This window comes from Dermacentor andersoni, chromosome 1 (assembly GCF_023375885.2).
Source record: "Dermacentor andersoni chromosome 1, qqDerAnde1_hic_scaffold, whole genome shotgun sequence".
Taxonomy (NCBI): Eukaryota; Metazoa; Arthropoda; class Arachnida; order Ixodida; family Ixodidae; genus Dermacentor; species Dermacentor andersoni.
Genome location: NC_092814.1, coordinates 374,305,790 through 374,332,736, shown reverse-complemented (window position 1 = coordinate 374,332,736; position 26,947 = coordinate 374,305,790). Strand labels below are relative to the sequence as shown.

The window sequence follows — 26,947 nt, the reverse complement described above, 5'->3', positions numbered from 1 at the left end:
CTTTTCTTTTAGAGCCCGTTCCTGCAGCAAGCGTCAGCGTCCTTCCTCTTTACCAAGCGAATGAGCACAGAGAAAGATGAGAGTGAACATGTAGCTGGGGATGACAAAAGCGGCGAGAGCGAAGAGAGCATGAGGAGGAAAGCGAAGGAGAAGGGTATGGCAAAAGCATGAGAAGGAAAGCATAGTGCCGCACACAAGAAGGTCTTTGCAGCGGTGATGGCTACGAGATGGCGCCAGAGTAGTGCATGCCGTCTGTATGGAAACAAAGTGCTGCATGTGCAAAGGTTTTCTGCAGCAGCTGCTATGAATTGCGCCCACACAGCACCCACGCGTTTCTTCTCGCAATCTCCCGATTAACGAGGCAGTCTCGCCACATTTCACTCTGTTTGCAACATGCCACACGAGACAGATTGTTTGTGCCAGCCAGTATATCACGAAATGAAAACACACATACAGCTGTGCTCAAATTTCGCATTAGGGAGTATCATAAACGTCGGTGAATTTTTTTCTCGACAATTGTCAAGCGATCAGGCATAAAACTCTACTAAGTTCACACACACCAGCACACTCAAGCGACAAAACAGGAAATGACTTGTGTAGAGCCATTCCTTGGCATCAGTAATGTCATAATTGAGAAAAGCAAAGTTGTTTGCTACCCACCGTGGTTGCTTAGCGGCTATAGTGTTGGGCTTCTAAGCACGAGGTCGCGGGATCGAATCCTGGCCACGGCGGCCGCGTTTCGATGGGGGCGAAATGAAAAAAACACCCATCTACTTAGATTTAGGTGCACGTTAAAGAACCCCAGGTAGTAAAAATCTCTCCAGAGTACTTCACTACGACGTGCCTCATAATCAGATGGTGGTTTTGGCACATGAAACCCCATAATTTAATTTTAAAGTTGTTTACCTTTCCTCGTGCATCTCTCCTTGCACTCGCAGGCAAGAAGCCTACAAGATCCACTTTCTAATGGGTCTCCTTGTCTTCGTCAAGTCATGCTCCCTGCTACTGCATGGGGTGAGTTGCCTCCATAGTCACTAAATGTAGGGCACCGCATGCGCGACACATGACAACTGCATAGCTGCCGTCATGTTCGGTATAACCCATTTGTTACAGCTTGTAGTGCAGCCTCTGGTTCTTTACCACAGGGTGTACCGCTGTGAAAGGGAGCACCTAGTAGGTGCACAAGCAGTGATTACTGTGACCCTCTGTTACCTCGGACGTTGTTTACTGCTACTTTACAAGTAACTTTTCTGCGTTAAAACAAGTGCTGTTGACAGTCATGAAAGTCAATTGGGTATTCCTCTTCATATCAGTTCCTGCTGTACCCCAAATTCTGTACCATGCGTGTGTTGACTTCCAAATGTCGTAACAGAAGGTCACAGTGAAACAAGAAGTTCGTGGGTTCTAGCATGATTCTTCTAAAGCTTTGTAAATTCTCCACATACTGGCAAACCACAGAAAATAAATATATGAAGTAAAAGGTGCTGCATTTCATTTAATAGGCGATAAGCTAAATGCAGCGCCATTCCCTGCTGCAGACTGTGATCGTACGATGTGTTTTTCGGCCTCTGGATCTCATGTAAACAAGGCACGAGGCACGTAGAATTGACAGCGGTAGCCGCCCGACTCGTATAAAAGCACCAGCGCGCACTCAGTTTCTTATTTCAGTTCCAGCAAACCTCCTCCCGGGTCGTTTCACGCTGCATGTGGGGCGTAGTGCTGTTGGAAGCGAACTGCACACTTTTAGTAGGCGATAACACAAATGTGCTGCAGTTTTCTACTGCAGGCAGCGCGATGTGAGCGTCATGTTTCACTCCAGTGCCATCCGGCATCGCCCACCAGCTCGATTTCTTTTCTGTGTCTCGTTGCCGTCCTAAAGCACTGCACAATAGAAAACCAACAAAACGTGTCTTGGGCTGCCGGAGCCTCACCAGTTCAACGTGCATCAGCATCTCGTGCCGCAACGATTCGCATTACGTAGGTGTCAACTGCAGTTGAGCCTATCAAATTTTTTTAGTTGCTTCAGATCATACCTTTTCCCAGTTAGTACTTTTTTTACACATTGTTTTTTATCCCATATGAATGAGGTTCTACTGTATATCCTAGACAACACCTCTCGAATGAGACCTCTTGTTCGCGTGGCTTTGTGGCAAATACAGTCGAAACTCGCAATAACGAAATCACCAGGAAAGCAAGAAAATTCACTTTCGCAAGAATTTTTAAGTCTGTAAACTTACTTTGTCAAGCCTTGCCTTGCAGCAGTTTGACAGCTCTGCCTTCGCACTGCAAAAAGTGGTCCTTTGCCACATTGTCGTCATGCTTGCCGAAAAATGGACAAATTGGGTCGAAGGCACCTAACACATCTCGCGGGTTCATCTTGATGTTTTGGTCCTTTGTGATCCTCGGTGTCGGTCATCTCCTCATGCAGAGCCATGCTGAGGCTGTCTGGAACTTTATTTTCCACGGCACAAGGTTCGCCCCATGCTTTGGTCAGGGATGGCGACACTGCACTGACAGCATTGTCCCTGAGTGTACCTTTGGCCAAATCGTCCTCTGGTGCTGGTGGATCAGTGCATGAGGCTTGCTGTGTGGCAATGAAACTGGTGTGCTTAAAACAATTTGCAATCATGGCTAGACACATTTCTCCGCACCATTTCCGAGTGCACTGAGAATGGAAGCCTTGTTTTTCAAAATTATAGACAGCGAGCTGCATGCAAATCCAAATTCGTCGGCAATATTCGTTTTCTTCCTGGCCTTTCTTCCTATCATCTTTTTCCTACTCTGGGCAATAATTGCAGTCTTATCTTATAGCGTGAAAAATTTCCACTTTTGGTTGGAGGCGGCACCTTGGCAGGCTGGCAAAGCAGACAGTCTGATCTGCACACACACAGCTGATGCAATCTAGCACCAACTGCACACACTGACCACACTCTGTGCACGTGATCATGTGCGCGGTACACAAAGCACAAAGTATCATCAGAGTCTTCACATGGGGATGTAGATTTGGCTCGTCAGCGATTATGGATCAGCCTGCCACACAGGCATTCTGCTCTGTGTTAGCCCACACAGGATATAAATGTGCCCACTGCGATATCGCCTCTACTTTATTTTGTGTTATCTTCTTTTTTTCTAATTTATCTGGTCAGGACACTGCGCAGTACTCACCCGTTGCAAAGGATAAACCACAATCATCATCATTGCTTTTGCCTGTTGCCAGGTGCAACTGCTCCACCTCTGTGTTTTTGTAAACAAAAGTGTGTGTGGCTGCACAAGGGCACTGTGGCTGCAGTTTACGCAATTTAAGGGCACAACTAATGCATTTGAACAGTTTGCTTACACTGTTAGTGTTACGTGAGTAGGTCCTATGCAGATTCCGTTCCAGAAAATTTTGTTGCCTCGGGATTTCGTTATTGTGGATTTCGACTATGTGGATGCTGATGTCCTCCTTTCGGTTTTTATTTTATTTAAGCAGCAGTAACTGAAGAAAAACCACCCTGACTTGAAGCTCGAAGCATGTGTCACTGTGTGTGAAATGGTTTTGGAGGTAGCATTAGTGTGGAAGGCCACCTCTGCTTTCCTCATCCAGATGCATGTGAAGCACACTAATGACTTAAATCATGAAGTCATCTCTTAACAGGAGTTTATCAAGAAACAAAACATACCTATCGCTATAATGTGAATTAGCATTGCTGATGTCTTTCTTCTGAACCTTGGTACCTGTTCTGCTGGTGCAGATAAACTACCACTTCATCTCGAAGGATGGCTCACCTATCGAAGCCTGGGCTGTGCTCTTCTATATCACCCACCTGTGAGTACAATGATGCAGCAAGATGTTATGCTAGAGAGTGTAGCTGTATTACTTCTGGGGAAGCGAGGGTGGAGTAAAAAGATGAAACCAATGCTAAAGGGCACATTGCCCACAGCAGTTGAATGTCTTTTTTTAGTTGTTTTTGTTGTTGGACCTACAAGGACCAAACAAATGTTATTGCATTTGAGAATTCATTTGCTACGTACCAGCAAAGTAAGTCTAGGAAGCGAAACTAGTGGATAACACAACAGCAGTCGAAAAGTTGTCAGCAAAACAATGACATGCCTGCCATATGTACTTGTGTGAGGGCTACATCTCTAAATTTGGGCCTAAATATTTTAGAAAGAAATGCTAACCTGGATATAATGAACACGGATATAATGAATTATTGAATATAACGAAGTAAATACAAAATTTGGTTGGCGATAATATATTTTGATGGAGCACAGCATACAGAAGTTATAACGCAGGTTGCCAAAGTTGTGAATATTCACACTATAAGCGGTATCGCACTATATTCAAAACAGTATTTTTCAAAGGCTGCAGCTGCATTTGCAAAGCATGTAGACCAAGTAACTGCACTTATCCGAGAATCGAAGCATGCGACGGAATGTTTGCATCCGTTTAAATATATAAACATTGAAAGGTTTAACATCTGCAGACTCGTAGTCTTCACACAAAGCCGACAAAGTAACACGGACAAAAAGAAACCATATAGAGGAAAGTAAATTGCCAACTAATTTTTCAAACCTGCTCATTTGTTCGGAGTTTCCTGCAGCACCGCCACCAACTTCATAAAACTAATGTTGAACAATGACTGAAATTTCGTGCACCTACGGTGCCTTGTTAGATTTCTTGGACTGATTCTTGGACTGATTGCATGCTGTCTAAAACATGGCAGCCACGATCCGAGTTACTGCCATTCGAACGTCGCACATACCACCCGTGCTCTCATTTTCGTTGTCGGGGTGGTTCCTCCGCTTTCCAAATGCCGTACTTGGCACCAAACCACAACATTGGTGGCCAGCTACCGACGAGGCAGTGCTGTTAGGCCTAGTCTAGCCAGTGGTGGTGTCGGGTGGCATGCCGTTGCGAGATCACGCTTGATACGTTCATGCCCGTAGACAATTAAATTGAGATTACGCTCACGGCCTAAATAGAGGGCAGTACACACGAAGAGGAGTTCGAGTTTATGGGTGACCAGCCGCGGCAACTGCTACGAATGCCTACCAAGTTTGTATTTGTTAGTGGTGGGGACAGTAAAAGCTTGCATATGGACATAAAGTCTATAAGCTCTGAATTGAATTTGCGGAATGCAGCTTAAACTGACAGCGTTGCTGAGTCTAGGTCGCATGCATGATATCTGCCCTTCGTGACGACGCACATCGCGGCGGGCGAATCCCACAGCCTCAACCGTCATTAAAGTTCAAATAATTATTTTCAATAAAGCATAGCATACAACAAAACTCTGGAAACAATTCTTCCGCTAGGCTGAAATAGTAGAACACTGTACAGTCAATGTGCGATTTTTCGGACTCCTTTGGGGTCGCGAGAACTTCCGAAAAATTGGGCAGTCCAAAAAATTGAATACATGCCTTTTACTGCCCCCAAGGGCTCAAATCGCTATAGGCACGTCTTAATTAGTGCTGAAGGCTTGTCAGTGCACTTTATTGGGCGTTTCAGTGCTTGTACTGGGATGGGAGACTACCATGTCTACCATGTGAGACCATCTGAGACTACCATCTGAGACTACCAGAACGTACCATGTCCCATGACAATTACCCCTTTGCACTCCTGGTAAGCTTCACCGCGTAACATTCCTGTATTGAGGCGAAGCTGACTTCCGGGAACCGGCATTGTGCAACGCGCTGTGCTTTCCGAGCTTCGAAGCCATTGGCGAAGTTTATGAAGGTGGAATCGGCGCCCTTGCTAACAGCGGCGAATTGTTTTGATGAAAAACACGGCACTGAACATCAACAAGCTTGGTAGTGAACGTTCAAGTAGTTAGGCCTAGCATTGCCACTGTGGTGGCTACGTCTGCCAGTAGATCGTCATGCGAGAGCGCCAGTTCGAGGTGGCAAGATAATCTCTCGCTGTTACAGTTTTGACAGTTCAAGTCAATGAATGGCATGTCATCTCTTTGCCCATGTTTGAATTCTTTCTGCTATGTAGCCATGTGGGCTGTGGGGGAAAATTGTGATTTACTGCGTGAGTGCGGATAAATAATGCCAGTATGCAGTGCCACGGGAATGAAACACAATAATTGGTTTGTGTTGCCTTCAATGTATGTACTTCACTGTAAAGGCTCAGGAGGCAGACCTGCAAAAGTCTGCATTTGACCCTAAGGCCATTAACAGTCCAAGAGTGAGAAGGTTCCTGAGCAAGCACAGGTCACAGATTATATGTGAAAGGCAGTCTGATCTTTGTTATGTAGTGAAGACGAATGCCACATTCTGCAGCCTGCATCGCCATCCCTCCTCTGAAAGCAGAGCTCGCGCTTCTTAAGCCTAAACTGGTTTTGTAAAAACGCTACTGCCGCTACTGTGCTCAGTTGTTTGCTTTCCTTACATTGTATCGTTTAGTGTTGTTTCTTCAACACCAACCTGAACACCAGCTACTCTGCCTATAAATGTCAATTTTACTGTTGTTGATAAAGAGACAATAAAGGCAGATGTTAAGTCAAGCTAAAGTGATAGATTGGTGCTTGAGAATGTCTACAGCACCAACGTTATTGCGAACAGGGCTTTAGTAATCGTGAAATGAGGTAAATGCAGGACACAATTAGAGACTCCCCTGGGACATTCAATTACTAGCCTGAAGACGAAGGCATTCCTCATTATAATTCTTTCACTAGTACTCTACCACTCATAAAAACGAATCATTGTATTGCATTATAAGACGAAAGAAAATGCTACTTCTCCAGTGCTGTTCGATTTTTAGAAAGAAAGGAACTCGACGTTACGTTTGAACGATGCGGGCAGTCGAAAGGTTTCGTTGTTTCCACTCTGTGCCACCCACTCTTTTGCGTTACATTAATTTCATTATCATGTAGTGCTGCTCTGGTTTTGCTGGCTTGCGAGTCTCCCACAAACTGCAAGTTGCAGAAAATGCCACATCCATGTGATGTCTCTAAATTGTCGAGCGGTCCACGCCATTTGACCCAAAGCAGCTGCAGCGACGAATCCAATGCTCTATCTTGGCTCGGTTTCTCCATGTCTGCGCATTTGCATTTTGCGCAGGAAACCGTAGTGCCGTCTGTCGGGTGCCATTTTACTCACCGATGGCAGTAAATGGTGGTGGTGGTGTATGCAACGCCACCACTCCCCACTCGGGGGCTGGTGATTTAAATTGTGCTAAAGGTATGCGTACCCTTCTGATGCAATTTTCTCGTAAACCATGTCTTTTCTTGACGCCAAATAAGTGCTGCGACGTTTCTGTATTGGTATTTTAATAATCCGCGTCGACTTAGTATTTGCCTTTAGTGTCCCTTTAAACCCTCCAAGTACACCGATTTCTGCCAATTTTAATGTGTGTGCAACATAAAACATCTGGTTAAAATAATTACTGTTACTGTTCACTGGTGGCACGCATCCTTGCCCCATTTATACAAGTGTACTAAACGAGAAAACGTACAATCCTAAGTCACTAAAAAAATTTCAGACTCAATGACATCTACGTAACATGAAATATTGTGACACGAGACACTGACATGTGCCAACCTGGTCAGGCTCGAGTGGCACATTGTCGTTCTTCCGGCTTCAGCAAGCTTATGTTTGCACTCCTCGAATTAGGCCTAGGTCGGGAGTCTTGGTGGTAAGTTTTGACATGCTCACTCGGCGCAAATTGTTGCGGCATAAGACTGTCACGATCCGCCCGGGTTCAAGAAGGAGGGAGAGTCCGTTAGACAGAAGCTCCGCAGCATGGTGGTGATGAACGATGACTGACCGCCATGCAGCTGCGCTCGCCGGTGTTTATTGATGCGGCGACCAATGTTGCCTACCGAGCCTGACAGACCACCGACCCTAGCGGGCCAATGAAGATTATGCTCGAGGGTGCGTCACATGCTTGTTACACCCCCTTACCCCTGGTTTGTTTGTTAAATAAAAAGAAACAAACGTCCATGTTCCAAGCATAAGGCTCTGCCGCCGTCCCGGCCAAGTCGATGTGCCTTGGGGCATGGTCCGGTACTGGAACAGTATCCGGGCAATCTGCGTCCAGAAATCCCCAGTCTGGCTCTTCTTGAGCTTGTCTTTGATGGTTTGCACCACCCGCTCGGTTGCACCGTTTGAAGCAGAGTGGTATGGTGGAACCATCATCCGGCGGATTCCATTCTTCGTCAGCCAGGCCAGGTACTCTGTGCTGGCAAAAGCAGGACCATTGTTGGACACGATAACGTCCGGCAACCCCTGGGCAACGAAGACCTGTCATAGCGCTGCATTGGTCGCGCCTGCTGATGGAGTGGTGACAGATAGAACCTCCACCCACTTCGAAAAGGCGTCCACCACCACCAGGAAGTAATGGCCCTTGAAGGGCCCCCAAAACCCACATGCAGGCGGGATCAGGGTCTCTGTGGGAACGGCCAGGGGGTGATTTCCACATGGCGTGAGGCACGCTGATGCTCCTGGCAGATTTGGCAGCTCCGCACCATGTGAGCGATGTCCTGTTCCAGGCCAGGCCACCAAACATGGGACCGGGCCACCATCTTTGTCTTTTCCATGCCAGGATGACCCGCGTGCAGCAATTGCAGGACCCTGGACCAGAGACTTTGTGGGATCACCACCCTGGAACCCCACAGTAGGCAGTCCTGCTGCAAGCTCAGCTCAGCAGCCTTGTCCTCCCCACGGGACACCGCCTTGACTACCTGACACAGGACTGGGTCCCGGCTGGTCACTTGCGATACCGCAGATCTGGAGAGTACCTCCAGGTATACGTGCTCCAGCATGAACACTTCCGCAGGTTCTTGAACGGCATCAGGCACCTCTGGCAGGGGCAGGCAGCTCAGGGCATCAGCAGGTCCCAGGTCCTTTCCCGGACAGTAAACCAGCTGGTAACTGTAAGCCGCCAGCCTCAAGACCCAGTGTACCAATCAAGGTGATGCCTGCACAGGAACTGCCTTGTCAGGCCCCAGCAGTCCCTACAGCGGCTTGTGGTCTGTGACCGCCTCGAACTTCCGGCCCCACAGATACTGGTGGAAGCGTTGTACACTGAAGATGAGGGCCAAGCCTTCCTTGTCCAGCTGACTGTAGCGTTGCTCTGCAGCATGAAGCCGACGAGAAGCAAACGACACAGGGCGTTCCTGGCCATCCTTGTCCCTGTGTGCCAGGACGGCTCCCACGCCGTACGGCGACACATCTACAGTCAGGACGACAGGCTTGGCAGGATCGAAGTGTACCAGATCGAAGTGTGCCTTGATGATTAGCTCCTTGCTGCGCTGGAAGGCCTGGTCCTGCTCCTTCCAGACCCATTGCTGACCATCTCGAAGCAGAAGATGGAGCGGCTGTAGATGCTCCGACAGGTTCGGCAGAAAACTCCTGTAGAAGTTGATGAGGCCGAGGTAGCTCTGAAGCTCCTTCTTGTTCTGGGGCTTAGGCGCCTTGAGCACAGCATCAACTTTCCGAGGAGCTGCGGCTAGGCCAGCCTGGGAAATGACATGTTCTCTCGCTGTAACTGTTGCAGCTCCTGGGTCACCCCATCCTTCAGGGTGAATGGCAGTGGGCGAGGATTGAAAAAACGTGGCCGAGCTCCCTTAGGTACATAGATGCCAGCCGTCATGCCGGCGAATGTGCCCACCCCTGGCTACAACAGGGACTTGAACTCGGTCAGGAGGTTAGGGACGTCTTTCACCACATGCAGGCTGGCTCCCTGGTACTCTGGCAGACGAACGCTTATTGCATGAATCCAGTTTCGGCCCAGCAGCGTCGGCGATGCCCCCTGGTTAAGTAAAGGGGAAGGGTTGCCTCCCTGTCGCCAAAGCGAACGCTGCTCTCGGCCTGACCCTGAGCCTGGGAGAGCTGCCTGGAGTAGCTGCGCAGCATCACGCCCGAAGCCTCAACGGACACGCCTGGGAAGGTACGCTTGAACCATTTCCCGGCCATGACAGACATGCTGGCCCCTGTGTCCAGCTCCATGGAAATGGAGTGCCCGCAGATTTTAATGGTCAGCATGTACGGCGGTACAGACAGAAAGGCCTGTGTGCCACATGTCGAAAATCAGCGGGTCCTCGGCCACGGTGTGGAGCCTGGCCGCGGACGAACTTGAGCCTGTAGCTGCACGCCCCCGCTGCATACCCTTGTGACAGCCACCCTGATTGTGGTTTTGTGTGGTAGCTGGGCGTGAACCAGGCTGCTGCTGCTGTTTGCTGTTCGTCCTCCCCCTTCGGCGTACCCGTGCCAGGTGCCCAGTTTTCCCGCACGTGAAGCATTGTGCTTGAGAGAACTGGCACTGTGTGGGGGAGTGGGCACCACCAGAGCGACCGCAGGTACTGCCCTTTGTCGCTAACTTGTTGATCACCACTTCCTCCGACTGTGAGCCAGTCGCATGGGCAATCTCGCCGGCATCCTTGGCGGCAGCTTCCATTGCCAGTGTTGCCTTAACAGCGTCATCCAGCGAGGGGTCGGGATGCTCCAGGAGTCGCGTCTGTGGGGCGGGGTTGTTGACGCCGCAGACGAAACGATCCCGGAGCAGTGAGTCCAGTCGGTCCCCAAAGGCGCAGGCACTCGCTAACCCTCGTAGAGCACTGACGAACTGCCCAAAAGTCTCTCCTTCCCGGCGGCTCCGGTTGTTGAAGCGGAAACGCTCCATTAGTGTGGACCGTGCTGGGTTGAAATGCGAGTGCAGTATGGCGAGCAGCTCACCCAGCGTCTTAAGATGCGATGTGGCTGGCTTGAGAAGGTCAAGCAAGAGACTGAAGACGCGGGTCCCGTAGCTGGCCAGGAAAATGTCCCTCTGTTTGGCCTCGGGTGTTTCGTTTGCCCGGAAGAACATGTGGACTTGTTCCTCATAAACTGGCCAGGCAGACCCATATCCCTCGAACGGATCGAGCCTTCTGTACTGCGGCATGGTGGCAGCAATGGGAGGCGGTGTTTCGCCGCTTGTGGCGGCGTGGGACGGTCCATGGGTACTCGTCGCCAGTGTTGCGATCCGCCCGGGTTCGTGAACGAGGGAGGGCTCAAGGCACCCTCCATTAGAGGACACTCCGCAGCGTGGTGGTGATGAATGATGACTAACCACTGAGCAGCTGTGCTCGCCGCTGTTTATTGGTGCGGTGACCAATGTTGCCTACCGAGCCTGACAGACCACCGAGCCTGGCGGGCCAATGAAGATTATGCCTGAGGGGGTGTCACATGCTTACAAAAACACCCACGCGTGCCGAGCTAGGGAGCCCGAGTGTGCAGTGACACATGTTTTGGAAACACTTGTTTCTGAAAGTAAATTTATCTGGTGGGCTTCGCCAGAATATGATGCCACCAGAGCAAAAAATGACGCTTACTTTGCGCCGCCTGCAGCAGGGAACGGTGGCACATTTGGGTTGTCACTTTCCAAAAGCGTGCAGTATGCTTCCAATGGCACTAAGCCATGCACGCTGTGACACAGATAGGTGAAGATGCTTATCACAGTAGGATTGGCGGGGTTGGATACGGACCCTTTTCCTGGCATCACTCAAGCTCCCCGACCACATCCAATTGCTGTCGCATTCCAATTATGGTGCGCCGAGGCGCGTCTACCACGGTACCGGACCCATCAGACAGGTTAGCAACTCCCCACCTCATGCGCCGCACGTCGAGCTATTGTCTCCTCCCGTGCTTGGCTCTTCCTGAAAGTGCAACCTGAGGCTGGCACGGTTCCAAGTAGTTGATCTTGATCCAGAGCAAAGCTGTTTTGTGGCTCTGGTAGGTCGTTCAAGAACAAGCCGTCTCCTCTAGCCGAGCGCTTCTAGGAGAGGAGGCGACGCCGGAGGCAAGTCAACCCTCGGACAGTGAGGACCTTGGAGCGTCCCCATTGGCTGAATGTGACGGCACTTGCACCGGGCACCTAACCATTGGAGGAAAATGACGACACCTGAGCTGGCTTGATGATTGGCTGAAAATGACGTGACCCAGAGAGACCGAAGGGGTTAAAAGCGAGAGACAGGGAGAAGAGTTTCTTTTCCTTCTTGCCACGGGCTGCAGCGTCCGATTTGCTGCCGGCCGTCGATGACTTTATGGCTGTTCATTACTTTCTGTTATTACTGTAAATAATGTAAATAAACCTTCAGTTCTCAAAATCCTCCTAAACATCGGCCTACTCCCGCACTCAACGGCAAGATCGAATAGCGGTGATAACTGTAAATATGGCGTGTGACAAATCGCAAGGAGGTTTGCTGGTACCGGTATAGGCAACTTAGTGCACGCCGGCATTCTTACGTGACATGCATGGGGGAGTACTAAAAAAAATCACAGTTTCACCTGGAAGACGAAGCATCAATTGCAATAGCAAATTAGTTGACAGCTGTACGAAGAAGGATTGTGTGTGTGTGTGTGTGTGTGTGTGTGTGTGTATATATATATATATATATGTATATAGTTGTATCAACTGCATAAACACGTAAACATTCGCTTACTAACTAAATTAACAAGCATGATGTGACGTCCGTACAGGCAAACATAAACGCATCTTGCTTGATGAGCGCATACACCCGCTGTCGTAACGCTGGTGTGAGGAAGAGCGGCAGCAGCAGCGATCGAATTGATCTTCATGCTGCCTCTTGCTTCAATGCGAACTAAGCGGCGAGAACACAGCGCACACGAAGCATGACAAAGCTATGAGCTTTTGGCGCACCTAGACTCTACTCGTTTCAGGTCGCTCTCAAGATAGGACCCGTGTGGCTGACTCTGCTCATCGCAGATCGCTTCTAAGATAAGGCCCGCGCTCAGCCGTCCCATAAGCAGTCGCTGCTGAAATAGAACACCCCTCAACCCCCCCACCCCTCCCACCATGTCTTGCACACAGTGGATGACGACGTGCTTCCACCCCACCTTCCTCTCTTGTGCACGCGAGATGAAGCCACCATCATCGGCTCACCCTCGCACGCTTTCACTTGCACGTACAGCATATGGATGCGGCCACGGTGTTATTGCATTTGTACGTTATATGGAACATCACAATGACTTCAGAAATGCACCTGGAGTGTCCATATAATTGGTGTCGCAATTAAAATGAAATTTTAGGGTTTTATGTGCCAAATCCACGGTATGATTATGAGGCATGCCGTATTGGGGGACTCCAAAATAATTTTGACAACCTAGAGTTTTTTAGCATGCTTCCTGTGTACGGTGCACGAGTGTTTTTTCACCCACATTGAAATGCGGCTGCCGCAGCCGGGATTTGATCTTGCACCCTCAGACTTAGCAGCGTAGGACCATAGCCACTATGCCACCACAGCAGGTGGGTACTATGGGGAAGCTGCTGCAGTGAGCAGCTACTGTTATTGATTGCATGCGCCTTGCACCTTTTCTTGCGGAAATTGGATCTAGGGACGGGAAAATGTATCATGCGATCACAGTTTGGCGATGTACTGAACGTTAGTGTCAAAAAATCCTCTTTTCCGGGCACGTATCAACCACCCAAAAAGCGTAACTGTATTAGATTGTTTTCTGTGTTTGCAATCATGAACGTTGGCGCTGGGAAGTCGTACGAAACGAGATCATATCAATAAGGTTCTACTGTATATAACAGTCCCACAGCAAGACACGACAGCATAGTAAGGTCCGTCCGTTGCTTCGCTTCAATATTACGTGCATGTGGTTGGCGCTTTAGTGTAGGCTTTGCAAGCTAACAAAACAACCGTAGTAGTATGCGATACACAGGGTGTCTACCAACCGGAAAAACCGGGAATTCTCAGGGAATTTGAATAGTCTGGAAATACTCAGGGAAAACTCAGAGAATTTGTGCTTTTATCAAGGAAAATTAGCTGTAACTTTATTGAAAGGGAACGAAAGTCGTGTTAATGCTGGCTCCAGTAACAAAGGAATTACAATGAATCATCATTGACGCCGTGTCATCGGCACAAGGTATTGCCAGAGTAGTTTACGACCGATTTTCCAGACGCCCGATTTTTCGAACATGCCCGATAATTCGCACGGCTTTGCGGTACCACCACGTACTCCATATAGTCAATGTATATTGTCCTGACTGCAGGTCTGAAATGGCATTAATCAAAGCCACCACCGCCGCCATTTTGATTATCTCGCCGCCTCGAACCGGCACTCTCGCACGCAGATCCACTGACAGCCGTAGCCGCCACCACGGCAACGTTAGGCCTAACTGCTTCTACGTTCGCTATTAAGCTTCTCGCCGTGCGGTGCTGTGTTTTTCATTGAAAGAATTCGCCGTTGTCAGCAATGGCACCGACTCCGCCTTTGTAATCCTCACAATTGGCTTCGAAGCCCGCAGAACATAGCTCGTTGCGTAATGCATCTCCGAAAGTTAGCTTTGCCTTAGTACAGCAGTGTTACACGGTGAAGGATAACAAGCCTGGGAAGGGGCAATTGTCAAGAGACACAGCATGTATTCCTTAATTATACACGCTTGCACCCCCGTCTCTTGTCACAGTAAGAGCACCGATATGCATAATAAGTGTACTGGCGGGCCTTAAGAGCTTTTTCGGGCGTTCCTGGCAGGCCTTACGAGCTTTTTCGAGCGTTCCTGTGGCAGTTTTAGCCCTAAAGGGCAGTAAAAGACATGCATTCATTTTTATGGTCTGGCCGACTTTTCGGATGTTTTTGCGGCCCCTAGGTAGTCCGAAAAATCGGACGTTGACTGTACAACTGACCAAGTGGATGCTTCAAATGATGCATGGGGTGAACGCGTGGCAGAAGGAGGATCAGTATAGAAAGGACCGATGCACTGAAGAATTAACGGGAAAGGAAGCGGGCCAAGTGTTGGCTGGCATCGAGATGCAGGTGTCCCTCATTTAAACCAAAATAAACTCTTCAAAGCTGTGAAACTCAACACTGAGGTGTTGTGCGGGGGCTGAGAGTACTATATCAGGACAGTTGAGGTTGGCAATTACCAGCTATTGAGAGAGAAGTTCGGGCCTCATACCTATGAGCTTGCTATCAGTTGATAAAGATAGCTCATGTTACAAAAGGTTTGCTTCTGTATGCATGTCCTTTTTATTCGTATTTGAAAATGTTTGACTCAATTTGGAATGGGTTTTACCATTTTTTTGCTGTGCCCTCTGTTTTCTTTTGAAATAAAATAGATATTACTCCTTACTATTCAAACTGGATTAAGTCATTTTTTGTTTCAACATGCTTACTAGAGAGTGACAGCATTGAGCAACATGGTGTCAGCCTGTCTTGACATAAAACAAAGTTCTGGCTCATTCAGGGAATTTTGCAAAGGTGCTCAGGGAAAACCTGGAAAAGTCAGGGAATTTAGAAATGTCAACTTGGTAGACATCCTGGATACGGAAACTGCCTCTACATGAGAGCACAGGCAGCACAGGTTCGAGTGAAAACTAAACCTTTTGAGCACCCCATGCATTGTTGTCAGTGATAATGTCAATAAGTTCTCTTTTCTAAGAATTTAGTATAAGTGGATAAGTAGCATTTTCTTCCATCTTATGCTAAAGCACAACAATATTTTTGGGACTACCAAGTAGTGTCCTGCATTTACCTCAATTTCTCGCTTACTAAATCGCTGTTCTCAATAATATTGATGCCTTAGATGTCTTCGAACATTAGTCTATCACTTTAGCTTAATTTATTATTTGCTTTTAGTGTTCCTTTAACTCCTTTGGTCAGCAAATGACTCTTGTGCCAAAAGTGTCTGTGGCTGTATGTAATCTTTTTAACCTAATCTAATCTACCCAGGCTGAAGGGTGCCCTCCTGTTTATCACTATTGTGCTGATTGGCACGGGCTGGGCCTTCATCAAGCACATTCTCAGCGACAAAGACAAGAAGATCTTCATGATAGTCATCCCGCTCCAGGTGGGCTGTTCCATCCATTTTAGGGGTCGGCTTTGCACACACTCCACACAGTAGTCGCAGTCTGTATGTGGACTAAAGGATGTTTAAATAAAATCTTCAGTAAAGACTATGGAGACTGAGTGGCACTCTCTCAAAAGCTGTTTTGCATCTCATTAGCAATACCATAAAGCAACAGACAGCACGTGTTTGGCATTGTCCTCACTACAGCATTTTCCCTACTGCAGTACAAGCTACAGTAGTAGAGGCAAACATGTGTGCTGATCGTTTATGTACTTTAGTTTCTAAATGCCTTATTTAAGGCCAAGAAGTCTATTTTACTTGGAAGTCAGAGCTTTAGTTCAGAAGTGCCTAATGAGCAACAATTTACTCTTCCAATGCAGTGACTAGTGGAACACCTTCTTAATAATATTTTGATGGTGCAAACCTGAAAAGATGTTATGTAATCACCTGTTTAATACCCCTGTCACACGGGCACCCGCAATCTCTGTCGTCTCTATCTCAAGGGAGATGCACTTGGTGTCACATGGTCACCCTCCCACTAAGGGAGTTTAAAGGGGCCCTGAACAACTTTTTATAGAGATCTAGAAATGCATTTAAAGTTAAAATTGTCTGCTTCAAAAATACTTTGCCGCAAAAACTACTTCAATGCGTTCAGCAGAAATGGAGTTATTGGCAATCAAAGGTAGCGTATGATCCCATTCGCTGTGCTTTTGCTCCTTCTTCAATGACTTGCACTGTGAAGGCTACAGCGTAGCGAGGCATCCCCACAATGCTCTGCCTACCGAATGTCATTGTGGCATACAGTTCAAATTTGATTTTGAATGTTCACGTAAACACCACTACTTTTGATATTGGCGCCTATGACACTCCAAACATGGTTGTCCTCAGCGAGCCGCAGTGTACTCAGCTAGCGGACTCGTCATGGCACCCCGCGGCATTTGTAGTATCTACACTACGTAGCAGACTGCAGCTAAATGCAATTGTAGTGCATACCGTATTTACTCGCATAATGATCGCACTCGCGTAATGATCGCACCCCTGAATTTTGTTGTCAAAATTCGATCTTTTTTATTTTCCGTGTAATGATCGCACCCTGAACTTGCCGCTGCGATATGTCGTGTGCCACGTTTAGCTAATAATGATCGCGCTTACCATCTGTCAAATGCTACGCGAACGACTCGTCTGCACGCACCAAACATTCTTAAGTAGATGCCTCATTTCATTACTTTCATCACTTTCCGCACTTCCATGGCTAAAAGACGTACAACCAAACTTGCCTTTATTATGGGTAGGCTTTATAATGGTTGTGGTTAACAAAAACAAAAAACGCTCCTTCCGATTTTTTTCATCTGCACTCGTGAGCACGCAACAAATCGCGCGCGGCAATCATAGTAGCCACGTTTACACTGATACGTTAAAAGTGTACCCTATTCATACGCCGATGCTTTTAACACAGCTAAGATATTCGCCTACCCTTAGCGGAAACGTGCCGTGTTAGGATAGTAGTGAAGACAGATGCCGCAGTTTCCGCAGCACGCCGGCCATGTGTTTCTATGTCACTGGCAGCTAAGCACGCCCATCTCTGTTTCTGTCCCCTCAAAGTGGACATGGCTACATTATTGCCGCAAACTTGCCAATATTAACGATATTATTCATCACTGATACGGAAGAAACTGTTTCAATGCACGTAATGTACTCACAAGAAGAAAAAAAAGATCGCGTTCGGCGCGTTCGGCTTGCTTTGCCGGCCGCCATTTTTGTTTTGGTGTCCCGCACCCGCATCCCGCAGCAAACGCAGGACGAAAAAAATTTTTTTTTTTCTCGCGGGAAATTTAACCCGCATAATGATCGCACCCCTGAATTTGTGTCAATTTTTCTGACAAAAAAGTGCGATCATTATGCGAGTAAATACGGTATGTGCAACATTTCATTTGTGCATGACAAGGCTTGAGTACATGCTTGCACTCGCATGTTCCAGTCTGGCCCTCCTACGTGGTGCAGACTGGCTTTGTCCCTGACTAGCTTGACCAACGGATAGTAGCCTCGTCCAACTTGTGCATTTTGAAGCGCTATCAATAACTCAATACAAAGTGAAGTCTGCTGAGGCGTCTAACCAGGAGCAGCCAGGAGTGAGCTCGCCAGCAAGCATGTGTGTGGTCTAACTTTGAAGTTTTGCATGGTTTAAGGCTTGTTGAGTGTTCAGAGCAAGTCTAAATTAGCGAGACCTACCGGCTACGACACCGATAAGCAGGGTGGCCAAAGTTTAATTCCTACGCAGGTTGCCACAGCTGAGCGTGAGCAGTCGACTTTTTTGGGAAATAGGTAATTATTATCTAAATTCGTAAGCAGATTTTAGCTTATTTCAACTTGTTTATTAAACTGTATCAATAATTTACACGGTAACAGTAGGAATAAGCACATTGATCCAAACACCCTTCTTGATTGATGTCAGCAGCCGCATATGGGGATCTGCTATATTATGAAATAAAGCGTCCAGAAAGTGAGAAGCAGGATTCTATTGAAAACAGAACGTTTCAGGAAAAGGTGACTTCACGCTTCGCTTGCGAGCTCCGCATACCATACACAACTGCAAAATTTTGCTGAGATGCTCCCAGCAGCATATGCTATCCGCGGACTGTTTTTTCACCAAGCTGGAGGGGTGGTTTAGAACCCCTTTAGTGGAGCTTTTGGTCAAGCCGATCTCCCTTGGCAGCTGAAGGAAGTACTCTTGTGCCCATGCTTGTTATTGTGAAACTGGGAATTTAATGATTATTTGCATTAAAATTAATGTTGCATGTGTTTAGAACATCTCTATAGAACTAAATAAACGTTCAAGCATAATTCAGCAGCAGTTATGCTTGCTGCTGCACAATACTCAAGACCTTGGCTGCTTGGCACCATGTTTTTCTCGTCTTTCAGGCCATTTAATGAATCCGACAGAATCAGTCAGGCTGGAATGTGCCTGTCAAGTTTGTGTAAACACTAGCCAGATGGGCTAAAGAAGCGTTGGGTTGGGCTCAGTCAGCTCCACTGCATAGGGTAGGTTGACCCAGCCTGACCCATTTGCAGTATGCATGCAAACACAGGCAGCTCGGACCCACGAGCGCTGAGACTTAAGTGACACCACTGTGACATTGCGATTTAGGCACTGAAAGTAGGAATAGCATCAGTACAAGGCCAAGACATGCGCTGTGCAGTTCAACCTCATCGTAGTCATAAGATCCACGAAGACAGCAGCGGGAACCGGAAGCCCATTTTGAACACATTGATGTCTCGGCTCGATGCTGCATGCTTTCGTTGTCCAGGCTCGTCAGAAGCGTGTTCATGTAAGCGCGGTCACGTCAGGCTCGGTCAGCCCTATCTTATACTTGACCCGCTCGCATCAGGTTCATTCAAACGCAGCCTTTGTCATGGTCTACGTCCAATGGTCGGTGTGGTCACTCATGACTGACACTGGCACATTACACAAATAAAAGGAAAGCTCAGGAAGTCACCATGTGCAAAGGGTTGTATTTTGAGTATTGTTTACAGCAGTTTGAGTTGCAGAACGCAGAGTCTATTGCCACGCTGCATAGGAAAACACTGATATGCACAGGGCGGATAGGGTCATTGTCAGCACTGCTATGTTTAGCGAGTGCTCTTTGATTTTTAAAGAGTTGTACTTTTTATGGAAGAAGCGTTAATTATGATAGCTGCAAGCGTAATTAGAAGTTCCTTTTTTGTACTTATACAAAAACCAAACACCACTGAAATGCACCTCCGGCGGCTTCTTTTAAAAACTCGTTGTTTGCCGTTTGACACGACCACCTTCTTTGAGGTTGAACTCCCTTAGGAAGCCTCACACTCTGTTATCCTAAAGAAGTTAGTGTGTTCCCCTGTGACATGGGTATAAGTACTAGTATCAAGTCATAAAAAGCTCTCCCATGCAAATTCTGTAGAATATGATGACGAGCTGTCTGACCTAGTAGCCCTGTACTACAGCTAGCTTTCAGTCCTGTGCATGTCATCCACAAGCAAGTCTCAGCCACTGTGAGGCAAAACATGTTAGACACAGAGGGTCAACTCTAAACAAATAACAGTTCAGCAACCATGAGTACATAAGTGGCAGTGAACACAAGAGCCGTGTGGAATGAGACATAAGTAACACAGAGTATAATGCATTTTTATGTGTGCATGTGCTTGCGTGCATGCGCAATGCATCTATGGACATTGTTAAAGTGAGGAAGCCTTTCAGGCTTGCAACTGCTTTGCGAGCGTGCAATATGGGAGCTCAGTGTATTTCTTGCCATGCCTGCCCTCTTGCAGCTGCTGGCCAACGTGGCCCAGATCATCATGGAGGAGAGCGAGGAGGGCGAATCCCAGCACACCACATGGCGAGAGGTGTTTATCCTCGTGGACCTGCTGTGCTGCGGAGCAATTCTCTTCCCTGTCGTCTGGTTGGCCTCTATTCTTCTAGCATGTCTCACTGTCGTCTGCTCATTCCGATATGTATATAGTCAATGACGTCCTAAGAATGCTGTGACAAATTCACTGCCTGTCCAACTCAAGGAGGTTTCGCACATATGTGCCAGCCAATTACATTTGCTCATTCCTATTGTGTCATGACTGAGATGAACTACTTTCAATATTGCTGTCTCTTGGGAACTATGTTTTAGGGCCTGGAGGCAAGAGGGCTGGTTCTGTGCTGTTTCCTTGGGTGGAATTGTACTGAATTCTTTGGTAGTTCCCTAGTATGGGTGCCTGCATGCTGATTACTGTTTGTGACCACTAGTTGCCGGGAGACTGCGCAACTTCACTTATGTCATTGAATATCATTTTGGACTTCTTGCACAATAGCTAGTCCAAAGAGCAATGTTTGATAAATGCAACGTCTTGGTTATTTTTAGCCTTAGTTTTAATTACGCATGAAGCAAGTTGATGTTAATTTTAATTTGGCTCACTGAAAACAGTTACTGATTTCATATAATTTTGTGAATTTGTTTCTGAATTTGTGAATCTTTCACTTTTATAATGCGGCTGTGGCTTATGCATGCCACTGACTGACCTTGCAGGCTTGTGGAGTTGCTGGTTCCGTCATTGCCAAGGCATTCATGTTTTGTTCTGCATCATTAAGGAGTGTTCATTACTTGTGTACAGTGAACATATTTTAGCTGGAACCACGAAGAAAGCACACTTGTGTAGAAAGTCCATTTCACGTTTAGCTACAGGTTTAGCTGGAAATGACCAGCTAAACCTGTAGTATGGCTGGCATCGGCATCATCTGCCTGGCAGGAACAGTGCTCGTGCCCCATGATTGCAGTGAAATTACTCTATTGATGAAGCATTTGGGTATACAGTAGAACCTCGTTCATACATTTTGGAGAAAAAGTGCGGGAAAAAGATACTAATCGAGAAAACATAAGATCGGAAGTAACAAGAAACTCTGTGAGACTCAGCTGTATTTGACATCTACATAATGCGAACCGTTGCGTGAATCATCGTGCATGAGGTACGAGACACGATGCACGTTGAGCTGGTGGGGCTTCGGCAGCCCGAGACATGTTTTGTTGTTTTCCTGTTGCACAGTGTTTAAAGACGGCAATGGGAAACCAAAACGAAATCAAGCTCGTGGGTGATGCCGGATACTGCCGACACAAAATGTGATGCTCGCATCACGCCGCCTGCAGCAGGGAATGGTGGTGCATTTGGATTATTGGCCACTAAAAGCGTGCAGTACGCTACCAATGGCACTAGGACCACGCGCTGTAAGACAGATAGGCGAAGATGCATATTGCAATAGGTTTGGCAGTGACAGCTGTGAATGTGACATGTGACGATCACAGAGGTGATTTGCTGGTACAGTGAAACCTCGTTAAACCGTAGTTGGCCAGAGCTCGGAAAAAGTAAGTACTAAATGGTAGTACTGCTTAAGGGGAGAGGTGGGGTACGAGCTAACTTTTTTGTTCTTTGACCTAGAGCAACGAAATTTGGCAGTCGCACTCGAAAGTGTCTTAAATAAAGAAATATGCAATTTCATTACGACACCTTGACTAGTTTTCAAGTTACAAAAAGTTGCATGTGTTCCGCTTGTGGAAAACCTGGCACTTTAACGAAACATGCCAGGGAGCTAGCTGCCTGTATTTTTAATATTTGCTCAAAAGAGCACTACAGGGTACAACAGTTCCAAAACTTTTTTTAATCGCTTTATTTTTTTTACACAGAGCATCATGTTCACCTTCACTAATTGTACCAGCACTTGTCATTCACAAATTAGCATGCAGATAAAAAGCTAAGCCCTCGGCAAGATATTGAAAACTCATACCCTCAAGCACACTACAGGGAATACATAAAAACAAACAGGATCAAAATTGATCCTGTTTGAACTCGGAGAGAGAGCAATGAAAGGGGAGAAAGACATGCGGTATTTATTCACTTCGCGCGACAAAAGTGTTATTTTCGTTTGATGCTGCAGCAGCCTACCAGCGACGACAGCAGCCTCAAACTTATTGAAGCTGCGAGCCACCTTTCAGCCAGCCCCCTCTTCTCGGCAAACACTCGCATGGCAGATTCCTCGTTGGCGTTGCATGTTCTTTGTGCACGCGGGCAGTAGCACTGCAGAAGTCACTGGGCGCCTTTTTCATTGCGGGGTGCTGTTCTTGTCAGGACGATTGCATCCATGAGGCTGACGTAACTCTCAGCTTCTGCCACTTCAGGGCCTGAATCGCCCGTGCTGTTGCGTTCTGTGTTGTCCTTGTCACTGTCGCTAGTCAACACTTCGGCAACAACAGGGACAATGATGGCAAAAAGTTGAACCTTGTAGCCGACATCCCTATGTGGTCGCAGCAGCGCTGCCAAGCAACTTCGCATTCCAAATGCCACACACCGTAGTCAACAGTAGATCTCTGTCGCTTGCCACCGCTGACTTCGTGTCACATTCGATAGCACGAACGATGTCTAATTTTTCTTCTATGCTGAGCACCCGGCGTCTTCTTTATCCAAGCTTTGGCTCAACAACAATGCCACAACACTCTGGCACAGCGCCAAAATGATGTTGATGTTGATGTGGCTTCACACGCAAATGCACCGGGCGCTTGGAGGCCTAAACGGCCTCCAAGCGCCCGGAATTCAGGAAAGCAACTTAGTTTCACAGTTCACCGAGTCATCTCAGGTCACCCAGCTTGGTCGGCTTCAGTTGTCAATTTATTGACACCCAATTTCTGTCTTTCTGTGCTTCCAAGCACAATACAGCTCTTCTGTCCCTCTGTTCATGTCTGATTGCTTTAACTCTTGCCTTTGTTCTCAGCCACAACGTGTTTGATGGCAGAGGCATGAGCGGCAGATAATGCAAAACTAATTTATATGAATGTGGGTGTGATGTCTGACGTTTTCTAGGAGGAAGTGCACCCAAATTCAGTATTGGAATTTTTCATTGTCTGCTTGACCTAGAAACCACTATTAATGAGCATGAAGAATAAAGGAAACTGAAGGGCTCAACCTTTTGTTAGTTAGATCCGTAAGAAGTAAACAAGACATTGAAGCCAAAGAAAGCATAGGGACAATTAACTTGTGCCTTTAATTGGAATTTCGAAATAACTAGGACAGGGGAAATGAAAGTGGGCAGAAAGATAACTCACTGCTAATGGGAGCCGAAACCACATCTTCCGCATTGTGCTTTGTTTGGTACCACAACATCACTGCATCAGCTTTCTTGCTCAACTTTCTGCTCTGAATTCACCTAAGATGTGATGCCTGCGGTTCAAAGGATATGCCACATCTGCTGCCATGGTCGTGAGTGGCATTGGCTAACACTGCCAGGGCTACGTTTATACACAAATACTCAAGAAAGTTGATGGTAGGATAGCTACGGCAGTAGCTTAGTGGTAAAGCACTGCAGGCGTGATGTGGAAGATGTGGTTTCGGCTCTGATTTTCAACAAGGTGTTTCATTGTCTGCTTTCATTTTTCTTACTATTTCTAAATTTCATTTAAAGATAACAGTTAGGTTTCCCTATGTTATCTCTGGATTCATTGTTTGCTTCATACTGTTGTAACCATTGTCAAGAAAGTTAACTTCTTGTGTACTTAGTGAATACACTGTAAAATTGTTCTCAGTATTTTCTTACACTGATGTAGTACAAAAGGACTGGGACAAAAAAAAAAAATGCAGACTTTCATCTGTCAATTTTCTTCTGCCCTAATTTTTTCGTGCTACATAGCGCGAGAAAGTATGAACAGCCGCCAACTAGCCCCTTTCATTGCCCCTTTTGAGAATGTTTTCTTTCTTTTTTTCTGTGCTCTGAGTTTCAACAGATTGGAAACTTTGCCCTTAGGGAATGCGATACTCGGTGACAACCTATGAATTCAGTAAAACCTCCTCCTACAGTACCTCATCTGCTCTCTGTGCCTGCACACTTCAAAGCATGGTTCCCGAGAGACTGCATTATTGAAAGGGGTTTACCACCACTGTTACAGTAATGAAGCAAGTAAATGTAATTGGCTTGCATGACTGTATGCATTATTTTTATCTTATACTGCAATGTATTTGATAATTAATTCCTAGGTTTTCACCAACTATAGTCAAGTGTGCATTATGCTGCTTTGCCTAAACTTGAGTGTGTACATCTGCAATGTCACGATAGTAGCATTACATTGATACATTCACAAAAGGAACAATTGCCAAACTTTTTGCCACATCATAAAAGAAGAAAGAACTTCTGCATGCTTATTGAAGTTCACCCTGGTTTGATCACATGTACATTCCGTCATTCCAGCATGTCATTTTTTTTTTCTGGACTCTACTACATATACTGCCACTGCAATCTTCCCTCCATCACAATTGTTTCAGACTTCTAAAACCTCAATATGCACAGCCATTGCCATTCCTGCTTGCACAATCCATTGGCTTTGTGTTTATTTTTATTTTTAATTTTGTGGGGTGTGCTTATGCTGGAAAGGTTTAGTGCAAAAAGAGATGAAAGCAGCAAAATGTAGGACACCACATGTGCTGATGAATTAAAGTTTATACGAAAAAAAAAAAGAAACATATCATAATAACAAACATTTTTTTCAATATATAGATACAATCAATGACCGATTTTTTGGATATGCCTGATAATTTAGACGCCTTTGCGTCACCGCTATCCCACAGAGCCACTGTGTAAGGATGTCTAACATTTTGGATGCTGAAGCCCTTTGCTGTCCTATTTTCCGGACTTCTTGCTGTGACTGCAGGTCTGAAACCCCATTAATGTTAGCTGCCACGGCCTGCATTTTAATTATCTCGCATGTCGATTCATTGACAGCCATACCTACAGGGACAACACTAGGCCAAGTTGCTTCGAAATTCGCTACCAAACTTCCTGTCGTTCCAAGCCGTGTTTTTCATTCAAGCAAATCGCCGCTGTCAACATGGCGCTGACTTGTCATGTTTGCCGATAGCTTTGAAGCAGAAAAAGCACAGCAAGGGTCAAGTATTGTGTAAGGCTGGTTCCCAAAAGTCGGGATTGCTGCGATGCAATGGTGTTACGCGGTGAAGCATACTCAGTGTATTGCAGTGAAGCACACAAAGAGTGCAAAGGGGCCACTCTCACAGGGCACAGTATGTATTCTACACATGGGCACCCGCCGTATCCTGTCACAGTGCGAGCACCGATATGCCTAATAAGAGTGCTGACAGGTCTTTAGGGTTATTTTTGACATGCCTTGGCTGTTTTGAGCCCTTGAGGGCAGTAAAAGGCATGCATTCATTTTTTTTTCGGACGTTTTCATGGGCCCTATGAAATCAGAAAAATCGCAAGTCTTGAAAAATAAAATAAAAATCAGGCACCGCTGTAACATCTGTATCACTTCTGGTTTGCTTTTTGCATGCACAGGTCCATTAGGCATCTGCAAGAAGCATCACAAACAGATGGCAAGGCAGCTATCAACCTGGAAAAACTCAAGCTGTTCCGGCACTTCTATGTCATGGTGAGACTATACATCTGCCTACCATATCACCTCTGTATTTGAGTTATAGTGGTGTGTAGAAGTGCCTAGCAGAGTGTAATCTTGATGCGTACCTTAAGGGACTAAGAATTTGTTCGTTTTTGATTAGAGGTCTCTAAACATTGAAATATTTTCAGTCGAATGTAAATATTAGAAAAAATTGACTCGGAATGCTGAATCACCAGACACAATTATTCCATGGCTATGTCATTCTATTGCTGAGCAAGAGGCTGCAAGCATGTTCCTGGCCATGGCAATCGCAGTCTGATGAGAGTGGTTGGGAAAAATTCTCATGTGCCGTGCTTTGTGTGCATATTAAACGAACCCCAGGTGGTCAAAATTGGAGCCATTGTAGCATCTCTCATAGCCCATAGTTTGCTTTGGGACGTTAAAACCCATAAATTAATAGGCCATTTTCACAACATCCAAAGCAAACACACAGCAGCCCTGCCAGCTCCATAATGAGAGCTGTTGCCTCCGTTCTCCCGCTGCATTTGGGTTCTCAGCAACATTGAGGGGGAGTGCTATGGAGAATGCCATTACGGATTTTTTCAGTAATTTTAGGGGGAAGGTTGGGGAGTTCATCCGTTCAACCCCACTCCTAATGTAGAATCTTATTATTCTCACCTTCCTGCCTTTTGATCTCGAGCACTAAACAGGTTTGTCATGATACAAACAGAACATGCACGTTACCATAGTTGCCCCCAATCGGCTGAGGACTACTACTACTGGGCATGCTTCGCGACAGCAATGGCATAGTGAAACTAGTCATGAAATCAGTCTCCTGAATAACTGATCAAATTCCCATGTGGTTTTTCATGTGGGGGCAGTAAAGACAGAATGGGTAGGGGAGAAGCCCATGAGTGATATACCGTATTTACTTGCATAATGATAGCACCCCTGAATTTTGTCGTCAAAATTCGATATTTTTCTTTCCCGTGTAATGATCACACCCCGAACTTGCCGCAGCTATAGTATGTCGTGTGCCAAGTCTAGCTAATGATGATTGTGCTTACCATCTGTCGAATGCTGTCGAATGCTACACGAGTGACTCTTCGAGACATACCAAGCGGTCTGCATGCTTCGAACATTCTTAAGCAGATGCCCCATTTCATTCCTTTCATCACTTTCCGCACTTCCATGAAAAAAAAAAAAAGCTACAACCAAGCTTGCCTTGGCTTTATTATTTGTAGGCATAATAATC

At 46.6% G+C, this 26,947-nt stretch overlaps 1 protein-coding gene across 1 annotated transcript in view; it reads left to right on the top strand.

Annotated features, from left to right (window-relative positions):
* LOC126518568 (protein GPR107) overlaps window positions 1-26,947 on the top strand; it is a 126,923-nt gene that overhangs the window by 65,468 nt on the left and 34,508 nt on the right. The window contains exons 9-13 of the mRNA XM_072285866.1: window positions 939-1,014; window positions 3,735-3,808; window positions 15,664-15,781; window positions 20,087-20,217; window positions 25,632-25,725. Coding sequence (XP_072141967.1) covers window positions 939-1,014; window positions 3,735-3,808; window positions 15,664-15,781; window positions 20,087-20,217; window positions 25,632-25,725 — 493 coding nt within the window. The remainder of the gene's footprint in view (window positions 1-938; window positions 1,015-3,734; window positions 3,809-15,663; window positions 15,782-20,086; window positions 20,218-25,631; window positions 25,726-26,947) is intronic.